Source organism: Nicotiana tomentosiformis, chromosome 7, assembly GCF_000390325.3.
Source record: "Nicotiana tomentosiformis chromosome 7, ASM39032v3, whole genome shotgun sequence".
Lineage (NCBI taxonomy): Eukaryota > Viridiplantae > Streptophyta > Magnoliopsida > Solanales > Solanaceae > Nicotiana > Nicotiana tomentosiformis.
In genome coordinates, this window is record NC_090818.1 from 14,644,084 (window position 1) to 14,655,757 (window position 11,674).

The 11,674-nt window shown below is 38.0% G+C and overlaps 1 protein-coding gene across 1 annotated transcript; it reads left to right on the top strand.

Moving 5' to 3' along the window:
- The first annotated feature begins 3,382 nt into the window (after window positions 1-3,382).
- LOC104096002 (cyprosin-like) lies at window positions 3,383-10,981 on the top strand. The gene is made up of 14 exons (XM_009602276.4): window positions 3,383-3,550; window positions 4,405-4,769; window positions 4,860-4,920; window positions 5,732-5,826; window positions 5,895-6,007; window positions 6,249-6,417; window positions 6,507-6,546; window positions 6,657-6,721; window positions 7,519-7,632; window positions 8,569-8,633; window positions 8,885-9,038; window positions 9,117-9,236; window positions 9,587-9,675; window positions 10,714-10,981. Exons 2-14 carry the CDS (start codon window positions 4,413-4,415, stop codon window positions 10,796-10,798), a joined length of 1,527 nt encoding a protein of 508 aa, XP_009600571.1. The 5' UTR covers window positions 3,383-3,550; window positions 4,405-4,412; the 3' UTR covers window positions 10,799-10,981.
- The last annotated feature ends 693 nt before the right edge of the window (window positions 10,982-11,674 follow it).

Genomic DNA, 11,674 nt, shown 5'->3' on the forward strand with positions numbered 1-11,674 from the left:
GATGATTATGGATCGCTTCCGGTCAGGATCCACACTCGGAGCTGGGAACCGGTTGATCAGTTTCGGGCTCGAGGAAAACCAGCTTGCCCCCAAAGATGAACTTTTCTTCGGTACCTCTAATTCACCCAATCCGGTGACGTCCTCCGTGGCGGTGGAGTCCACGCTATCAAAAAATCCACGGAAGGGGTCGTCCGCTCCACGTGCCCCCTCGTTGGGGTGTTCTTTCACCGTTTGGGCCTCGTTATACATGGACTCAATAAACGAGGGTGATTCACTAATGTCTATCACACATAGTGCTTCCTACGTGGCACTGCCCACATCCCGGGAAGCCTCGGCCCCAGCCTCCTCATCGAGTTGTGACGAAACGCGGGCCATCGGGACAAATGCTTCTTCTTATTCTTCTTATTTTTCTTCCGACTCATCTTTCAGCCGGTAGAGCGAATTCGAAGGTGGTGCTCGGGCACCGGTTCTGTCTTTTAGCTTGCGCACCAGCCTTCTTGTTTTCTTTTTCTCCGAGCTCGGGGAAATCGGAGCCCTCTTTCTTTTCTTCTCTACGGCCTGTCTCGGAGCAGGGAACTCGGTAGGTAAGTCCTCGCTACTGGATGGAGGCCTCAGTTCGGCATCCTTGGATAAACCTGCAAAAAGAAATAAAGGGAATGAGGACTTAATAATAAAAAAGGAATCCAAATATTGCCTACTTAGGAAAGGAGTCTCACCATGGGAACGAGCCTTTCAACAACCCTTCGAGAGCTTGCGCCATGAGCGCTCGGAGTAGGGCATCTGTGATACGATACCCTCAACCCACTCATTGAGTCGAGGGACAGCATTCGGGACCCGAGCGATGGCTGCACCGCCACAAAACACCGATAAGAAAGAAGGAAATAAGTATAAAATCGACTTTCGAAAATAAAATTGTACTTACGTGATGTATTCTACTTCTCGGGGAATGGCATGCGCTCAGCTGGGATCAGGTCCGAAGTCCTTATTCGGACAAAGCGGCCTTGCCATCCCCGATCCCGGTCTTCATCAATACTCGAGAATGGGGCTTTGCTGGCCCGACGCATGAGCTTTATCAGTTTCCTCGAAAGATTCGGGGACTGTACAAGCATAGAAGATGGTCGACGGTGAACGAGCACCCATCGATTCTGCTCATGAAGAACCAAAGGAGGATCACGATCCTCTAAAGTGAAGGACGAATCTGACCGAAGCATACTTCATACCTCTTACAGAAATCTATGATGACCGGGTCCATCGGGCCCGATGTAAAGGAATAAATGTAAACACTTTGGTATTAATGGCTTCATCGGGGTTAGGGATCACTATGCCCTTATCGGCCTAGTTGCAGTCTTTTCGGACCGTAGGGAGGACTTCTTCAGTGATCAGATGTATCTCGAGACCTCCTCACACCGGCCTTGTACGGAGGAAGGTTTTTCAACCTTGAAATCAGCATTGACCGAGCATCCTCCGGGGATGAACATTTTCAAAGGGGGTTCCGGTACTGGTTCATCAACGGCAGTACGCGAAACAGTCTCCTCAGCCTCAACAGCCGGCCGCGAAGTAGAAGGGGTTTCTTTCTAGGGAACGATTTTGGAAGTCTTTGCCATTTCTTTAAAATGGAGGAAGAATGGAGAAAGAAAGGAAGTTGAAGGATTGTACTTGTTGGCTTAAGATGAAGATAAACAAGAATTCTTGCAAAGGATCTTAGATAACCGGAGTGAAAGCGCAAGGAAGTATTGAAATCTTAGGGATACGAGGGCCGAAAGTTTGGATGTAAAGTTAAAATGAACAAAGGAAGGGGTATTTATAGTATTTCAACGACGGTTCGCATTCAAGAATGGCCGACCGACGACTGACATGCATTTAATACCATTAAGACTTGACTGGCGAGACGTTTCAGTTGTTTTGTCATTTCTGTCGCGATGTATCAAAGTAAGAATCAGAAGTTCATGTTGTTTCTCGTCGTCTGCTCTCCGAAAAACGAGGGAACTATCTGTATACGGTCGAAATCAAGCTCGTGGTGCATCCTAGCCTCCGTCATGGTAAGACAGGCTCGAGACAAGGCAATAAAGAACTGAAGATCGACCCTAAGTCCCATCGGGTTAGAACTCGGAGATAGGACACCTGCCTTCGAGAATATCGAGGCCATGATCCCGGAATCGGTCCTAGCCTCAAACGACTTTGACGAAACATTGTCAGCATAACCAACGGAAGACCGAAAAATCCGTGACCGGCCGGATATTACGGCGGGAATCTCGGCAAGTACCGATAAAGAACCAGCAATCAGTAAATCAAAAGATTTTTTTACCTTTTATAGAATTATACCTAAAGTAGGACTCCTCTACTATATAAAGGGGGTCTGATAATTCATAAAGCATGTTGTAACACACATTCCAAGGCTATATACCGTTATTTTTTCTGTTATTAGTTCTTTTGCTTTCGTTCGTCAGTGCTTGTTGTTACGAGCCCAGATCGAGGGCAAATACCTCACTAAGGTTTAAATTGTCTTCCTCGTGTGGTTTGAGCTTAATTCATCCTTACTTATTTAATTTGTCTTTATTTATTACTTTGTGTCAAATAAATCCGCGTATCCTTAAAACCACTTACAAATTTAATTGTTATCTGATTTTAAGGGTAAAAATGAATAAAACGCAGACTATATCTTGTTAAATACAATGTTATAATCAACCTATGTCGTTGGCCTTTTTTAGATAATAATTTATCCTGTCTCGATAAAGCTTTTAACACATTTGGCTGGTTGGCCTAAAATAATAACAGCCACTAGCCATATAAAAAAAAACATTGATTATATATAAAAAAAAGTATATGTATTATATGTATTTATACATTCATATATATATATTTATAGATTATTATTTTAGCGAGCAGCTATACTGCTATCCATTTTTCCAAGTAATAACTAGGGAATGGGTTGACAAACGAATGAATGGCACAATAGTATATACTTGAGCGCTAAATTTCAAGTGCGTTTGTATAATTTTTTATATCTAAAAGAGCATAAAGTATAATACAATAGATAGGTAGGTTAATATTTTTCCTAAATATACATTTTCAAATACATTAGTTAGCGGTACTGATGAAAGTCTTTAACACACTATGTGCATGTTTAATTCACACTTTTCTCCTGTAATAGCATTTTTGAAGAAAAAGCAAAAAAATAAGAGTATTTTGACAAATTCATATTCTAGTCATTCCTCCTTTCCTGTGATTTTTCAGTCTAAAAAGAAAGCAAAAAACCTCTAACCTCCCCCCCCCCCCCCTTTTTTATAGATTTTCTTTTCCTTTTGTTGAGCCTACTTCCAAATAATTGCGATTTTTAATTTGGATATAGCGTATAGGTTCCATTAATTTGTCAATTTATGACGGGTAGATATTTGGATTAATTTAATAAAATATCGCACCTCGGCCAAAGTGAGAAACCCAAATGGCTAAGCAAAGTTCTATAAGTTGACTTTCCTTTCCTGCTCTCACTCATTTTAGGTTTCTCCTAAAAACCCAACTTTCTTCCTGTTTCTCGTGTATCGATCCTCTGGTAAGCTTCATTAATCATCTTAATTAATCTGTTTTACTTAGTATCTTTACCTTAACAAAGTTATGATTATGATCTAGTTTCTCTTTTGACCACTTTTTTGATCAAATAGAGGTGATCGGACACAAATTCATTAATTTTTTGTTGACCCAGCTGAGATAATAGTATAAAGATTCAATTTTTGGGGGAAATCTTGAAATTTTTGCTGCTGAAATTTATGCTTCTGTAAAAAGCCTTGTACTTGTGCATCGTGTCTAATATATTAATGTGGGTAGGATGATTTTAAGAAGCAAAATTGAAATGAGATGCTATTCGTTCTGTTACCACTTACCTGTGTTTGAACACTAGAAGATTAATTGTTTTTGTAAATATTTGTGACATTGCAGATAAACTTTTTATGTTGTTGGCTATTTTCTTCTTTAACCTACTAAGTTGATGTCAAATTATGCTCACTTAGAGCTTCAGTTTTATCTAATAAAATTTTGATATCTCTGTCCCTCATGCCCCCTCCTTGGTAGGGTTCTTCGAGTGGGTTGTCAGCATATATATTATCTATTTTTTGGATAACCTCAGCTATCTAGAAAAGATTGTGGTCGGAAGTGAAACTGTCTATTTCTTTGTTTCTATAGTCTGCCAGATTTTGACGTATTGTCGTGTGCCACTAATATTTTTTTTTTGTTTTCAGCTCTATATGGAGTAACATACTTTAAGTTGAGCTTGTTCTGGAAAGTCATTTAAAAGAGAACATTTTTTGACATTAATGTTCTGTTATCCTTACTTAGTTTTAGACTCGTAAATGACAAAGGAGAATGTGTGACAGTTGAAGAGTAATTGACTCGTTTTCATGTGTCATGCAGTGCTAAGCATGGGTACTAGATATGGAGCCTGTTTAAGTGCACTATGCTTGTTGCTTCTTTTATCCCCTATGGTGTTTTCGGTATCAAATGATGGACTGATCAGAGTTGGAATTAAAAAGAGGAAGTTGGATCAGATCAACCAGGCTTTTGGGGGTATTGATTCTAATGGAGCAAATTCTGCAAGAACTTATCATCTTGGCGGAAATATAGGAGACTCAGACACTGATATTATTGCACTAAAGAACTACTTGGATGCTCAGTATTTTGGTGAAATTTGCATTGGGTCACCACCTCAAAAGTTCACTGTGATCTTTGATACCGGAAGTTCTAATCTTTGGGTGCCCTCTGCAAGATGTTACTTTTCAGTGAGTAGCCATATACTGTTGTTATCGCTGATGCAAATGTTTGTTTCCATATCTTGACGAGAAGACTTATGTTAATTTAATCTGATGCAGCTTGCTTGTTATTTGCACCCCAAGTACAAGTCCAGTCATTCCAGCACCTACAAAAAGAATGGTAATATAGATGCTAGTTTGTCATTTTTCTGGTCTGTTTCGCATTATCCTTACTGCCACGAGTCCAATATACGCTTTTTGTTTATTTGTTGGAGTTTATTTGTTGATTGAGCGTGTGCTGTAATTTCTTTTCATTTAATGAAGGTCGTACTGATAATAAAAAGTCATCTTTAAGTTTGTAAATTGACCTGATCAACAATTCTGTTAGGCTCTTGGGAATATCAAACGAATTTTAATGCCAAAAACAAAGAAGTCAAATTTGAATGCTGTGGATGTGCATGTATATTGTATGTGCATAAAATTGTTGTGCCTATATTTTACTCACAATTAACTGCATGACATAGCATGCCGAAGTTCTAGGAGAGGATTTCTCTCAAATGCTTTTCTTTTAGCATTGCTCAGACACTAATGCAGTTAGTCTGAGTTTCCTCCTATATTTAAAAAAAGGAGCTTGCGAGACACCATGTACCATAAAAAAGTTGGTGAGTTGGTGCCTTCACATCTCCAATGGTGAACATCCTATCTTCGTATATGTTAATATCTGATAAAATGATGGAAAACCATTAAACACTGCGAGAAAATCAAATGCTTGCCCTGTGACATGTCCTAATAGGATTAATTATAAAAAGGTGGACAGTTGATAATCATCTCTCGGGGAGAGACTATAAGTATTCAAGACTAAGCTTCGCAATTGTTGATACTTGATAGTGTATTAGAAGCGAAGACGAAGCTCTTTTCTTGTTGGCTACTTATTCTTGTGAACGCATGAAAGTAGTTTTTTCATAATATCAATCAATTTATTCTTGATACAGGCACATCTGCTGCAATTCGCTATGGAACTGGATCTATTTCTGGATACTTTAGCAACGACAATGTGAAAGTTGGTGATCTTATTGTCAAAGATCAGGTAAATATTGAACTGAAGTGTTTTGCATCAACTCCGTGAGTTCTTTCTTAACCTTCCTTTTGGAGTAGGACTTTATCGAGGCAACTCGAGAACCAGGCATCACCTTTTTGGCAGCCAAGTTTGATGGTATTCTTGGTCTTGGATTTCAAGAGATATCCGTGGGGAAATCCGTCCCCGTCTGGTATGCTATTCATATATTTACGATAATTTTTTTTTTTCATTTCGAAAAATATTTATTAGTATAATTTTTTAGTTTCAAGGTGATTTTCATAGATTTCAATTTTAAGTTTGCTAGATTTTCTTTTTTATGTCCTCAATTTCATGGTTGGTTCCCATTTACTTCTTTTGATCTGTTATGTCCTTCTAAACTCTAGTCTTGCTTGATTCACCAAGTCCTGAAACATATATGATATACTCTCTAGGTACAATATGGTAAATCAAGGTCTTGTTAAGAAACCTGTATTCTCATTCTGGTTCAATCGGAATGCTCAAGAGGAAGAAGGGGGTGAACTTGTTTTCGGTGGAGTTGATCCCAACCATTTCAAGGGTAAACATACATATGTTCCTGTAACTCACAAAGGCTACTGGCAGGTGGATTTTCTAATTTGTGTTCTCAAAATTTATCTGCACCTATGCTGTATGCTTTTGTTTGGACTGATTAAAGTATGCCCTATTCTCAGTTTGATATGGGTGACGTGCTTGTCGGCGGTGAAACAACTGGTATTTCTTGATTTATTGGTCATGTTGTTGCCTGTGAATATTAATGATTCTGAATTTTCAGATCAAATTCCTTCTTGTAGTCTGTGAAGTTAATATTCTGTTTTCTCCAGGGTTTTGTTCTGGTGGTTGTTCAGCAATTGCAGATTCTGGAACATCCTTATTGGCAGGACCAACAGTATGTATCTTACTTGGTGAAAATATGATCAATAGGAATCAGAACCACACTTACAAATTATATTTGTATTAACATTAAATGTTGAGCAGATAACATGCACATCTAAAAGAACTGCAACATTTTTTTGATGAGCAAACTGCAGCAGCATTGCTTCCATGCCTAAACCTGAATTATCAAATTTGGCTGTGTAAAATCTGTCTTAATATTTTCTTCATTTTCTGATTGCATCTATTTGGAGTGTCAATGGCTAGTGCGATTTCCTCAAGTTTCTTTTAGACCTGCTAACGTTGGTCAAACCAGTAACCGAGTTGAACATTACAAATAAAGGCATGGTCTTTACATCTAATGTAGTCCTAGAATTCTCGAATGACATTGACTGCTGTGTTCCATAGAGCTTTAAAAAATTCCAGGAGGTGTATTCTCACATCTGGACACGTCCTCTTTTTTTTTTTTTCTCTGTTTGCGAAGAACAATAAGATGATTGAATTCTACGTTATTTCGTCTACCCATACACACTTCTTTACTGGATGAAGGTATTCAAAACGTATGGGCTTAGTGACCTGATCAAGTACATTAAGTTTATGGGCATTTATGTAGGACTCATTATTCATAACCATGGCAATAGGAGTTTCGGGACCATCTGACTTATTAACTTAGCTGCTGCTCCATGGCTGTATTGCTGTTCAGTTTAAAGCATTGAGTTCTTGATGCATGCTGATTTCTTGCTTATGTCTGTAATAAATTCTCTTTCGGCATGCTTTAAAATAAACAAATGTTCGTCATTCATATTTTTTCAGACCATTATTACTCAAATTAATCATGCGATTGGAGCTTCAGGAGTCGTCAGCCAGGAGTGCAAGTCATTAGTTACTGAATATGGAAAAACCATATTGGATCTACTAGAATCAAAGGTATGACATCTGCTAATTTCTTTCTATAAATTTTTCTATAGAAATATAATTGCATACGAGGCCGAGCAGTGTATCAGCAGGTTTCGCACAGATAGTGTCAGCCTATTGTCACAGTTTCGGCCCTTACACGGGTTTGGGTCTCTGGGGATGCAAGGCTTGTAACATCACCATGCCAATTAATGTTTACGTTGCACTGTTTTCAAGCGGTGTCGACTTATTGTGTATCCACATATGGTTCTTTAAGAAATATTGTTCGAAACAAGTTGGGGTCGGCGATATGATTCCTCACTTATTCATTTAAGCCTAACTCATATCATCATTATACCAAATAAAAAAAGTGAAAATTAAGTTAATAGTAATAATAATAATAATGATATTGGAAGTTCTCTAAAAGCAGTTATCAAAAAAAGTTCTCCAAAAGTCAAACTATTCCAAACTAGGAGATATCACATGTATGGATCTTATTCTTCCGTTGTACCCTATCTTTAGCTAAGTCTGCATTGATTCCAAGGATTTATAGGTCTTTCGAGACGACTTCTTTCCATTTGATTTTAGGTCTATCTCATCCCTTTTCAAAACCTTTGCTCGGCATAGTTCCACACCTAAGCACCAGTGCCTCTATAGGGCAACACAAGGCATGACCTAACCATCTCAAGCGGCGTTCTCTCATTTCATCCTCAATGCGTGCTACTTGCACCTTCTGGCTAATGACATATCAGGAGGAACCCTCCCCTCTTAATATATATATATATATATATATATATATATATATATATATATATATATATATATATATATATATGTATGTATGTATGTATGTACTGCATCCGAATCTCTTCACCAGGCACCAAACTGTCAAGTTATTAATTTTTTAAGCACCTTACTGCATTTTGGTATTAGGATCTGAGTGCTGTTTTTCCTGCCTATGCTTTACAGGCAGCGCCTCAAAAGATCTGCTCACAAATCGGTCTATGCTCTTCTGATGGTAGTCGGGATGTTAGGTGAGGTTAAACACATCTGCAGTTCAACATTTTGCATTTGAAATGATTGTAATCAGAAGTGGTCAAGTATACACATTCTCTCATCAATGTATCACCATCTTTCTCTAGTGATTACTGTTAGAGAAAAAGTTAACAATTTTTTGTTACTTAAGTTGCTGCAGGTTCAGCTTGCTGCCTGTTTCAACACATTTTTCCTCGACTTCATTGGTGTATTACTGGACTAATTGTTAATGTTTAATTCTATGTGCCAGCATGATCATTGAGAGTGTGGTGGACAAACACAATGGGGCTTCAAATGGCTTGGGTGATGAGATGTGCAGGGTTTGTGAGATGGCTGTGATATGGATGCAAAACCAAATGAGACGAAATGAAACTGCAGATAGCATCTACGACTATGTTAATCAGGTGAGTTAGATTTTATGCATTATGCAAAGTGATTGTTGGTTAATTGGGATCTCAAGGCTTTAGTAATTCCAACTGCAGCTGTGTGACCGATTGCCCAGTCCAATGGGAGAATCTGCAGTTGACTGCAGCAGCCTTGCTTCCATGCCTAATGTTTCCTTTACCGTTGGTAATCAAACATTTGGCCTGACGCCACAGCAGGTAATTATTCATTCGATTTACTGATACGGTTTCTTTCATTTTAGATAGTTGCTTCACAGCAACTTCGTTATCAACAAGTGTCTCATAGATAGTCAACTCAGCCAATTGTTTCAAGAAGAATGAGCAATCTTTAGATTTCCTTGTTTTGTCTATCATTGAACCAACTGATGCTTTTCCGAGTTTGATTTAACGCTAGGATGAAGGCTTTTTACTGTTTCAGTTTTGTATATAGGTCTCAAAATAGAACACTCTTTGACAAATATTTAGCATAAGAAATCACATTGACAAAGCGCAAATATGCAGATGGGTAACATTCTTTTTTTTTTTTGTGTGTATTTGTTACTGAACAGTATGTCCTTCAAGTTGGTGAGGGACCTGTTGCACAGTGCATCAGTGGATTTACAGCTTTAGACGTGCCTCCTCCTCGTGGACCCCTTTGGTAAGCCTCTCTTCCTTTTGCCCTGCGCTCTCACTACTCACTAGAATGGTTGATTGATTCCACAATAAGCAGCTTTCTATGAATCACCTCAAAGAAAATTAGTTGTACTTCCTCTGTCGCAATTTATGTGATGCACTTTATTTTTTGTCTATTCTGTAAAGAATGATACCTTTCTATATTTTGGAACAATTTTTAATCATCTTATTTTACCCTTAATATGATGATTTATAGCCACAAAAAATGGGCTTGTTTAGACCACAAGTTTAAAAGATCTGCCTTTCTTTTTTTCTTAAATTCCGTACCAAATGGAGGAATTATTTCTTTTTAAGTACCTCAATGTAAATCATTTTCTTCAAGCATCTATTGGAACTTCTTAGTCTAGCGTTAAAATGCAAGTATTATTCTTTCAAATTGCTGCTCTGCAAAAGGTCTTTCCAAACTATCTTAGTGCTGAGTTTCTACATAATATTCAGAATTGAAACTGGATGAGAGTTTTGGATAACAATGTTTTAGAAGGTAATATAGGGGCTCTCCTGCGATTCGCCTCGGGATGAGGCAACCTCCCGAAGGCAACCCATCCACACTTTACACTTTGTATTGTTCGGTATGCATGCCCTAGAAAGTTGACTATTATTTGTATGATGTTCTTCTATATTCAAGAACCCTGGTGACTTAGAATATTATTTTGTATATATATAATTATGCTTAAATAGTTATATCTATTTTCAGTACTAGTACTATTTATGGATACTGGTTCATTTGACTTCGATACATCTGATAGAATCTAGTGGTCTAGTGGCAAGGGCAGCCCGCTACACTAAGCTCCTGCTATACGCGGGGTCCGGAGAAGGGACGGATCACTAGGGTCTATTGTACGCAACCTTACCCTATATTTCTGCAAGAGGCTGTTTCTACGGCTCGAACCCGTGATCTCTTGGTCACATGGCAGCAACTTTACCAGTTACGCCAAGGCTCCCCTTCCTAGTGATCTAGTGGATATAGTTGAAAAATTAACTCATTGGATGTCATGTGGTGCAGGATCTTGGGAGATGTTTTCATGGGTCGCTACCACACAGTGTTTGACTATGGCAATTCGAGAGTTGGTTTTGCTGAAGCTGCTTGAGCGTCTCTGTTTATCTCTATGTTGACCCTCTTTTACGTATCACGTTGATCTAAATGAGACAATTGTTTTGCTTTTAATATGTCTGCATTTGTAAATAAATAACTGAGCTTAAATCTTTTAACTGAATTTAAACACCAACAGCTGTTGTGTAATACTTAACAATTAATTGCTTGTGTTTCATAATTTCTTGTTAATTTTGATATTGTTAATTGTGCATTAATTTGGTTTAAGGTGAAAATATAACTGATGATTTAGGGTGTTTTCTGTATGATGTTAACTTTTTCTTAGGCTGATGAAATATTTTCAGTTATAGTTGCTTTAAATTGATGAAAATGTTTTCCGGAGGAAAATGTTTACACCGAATGGGGTAAACTCATGCAATTATTTTTACTTTGGTTATGTCTCTTGTTTCAGCAAACATGAAAATAAAATTGTCAATCTTTAGTACTCGAAATTGTCGCCAAGACAGGATATCTGTCTTATTCTTTGCATACTACTATTAGTTAGTTACTTACCTTAAATACAAAAACACCAAAAAGATTTAGAAAAATCTTGTGTAAGGTAAATGCTCTTAGCCTTCTACCAATCAATAGATTTTGATTCTCACTTCTGATATCTCCAGGTCTTGTCACCAAAAACCTTCCGGCGGGGCAGCAAAGCAAGATTTGCTGTTTTTAACCGGTCCGCCCCGCCCCGTGTAAACCCACCCGCTCCACCGTGTTTGATAATTTTTTAATTTGGGAAAATTATCAAAAGATACCACATTCCGAGCATTATATTCTTCTTTTTAGAGAAATTTTATGCAATATTTCCTGACTAAAATTGATAAGCTTAACATTCAGAGCTTCTGTACAGATTTCCCCCTTTTCTTGCTGA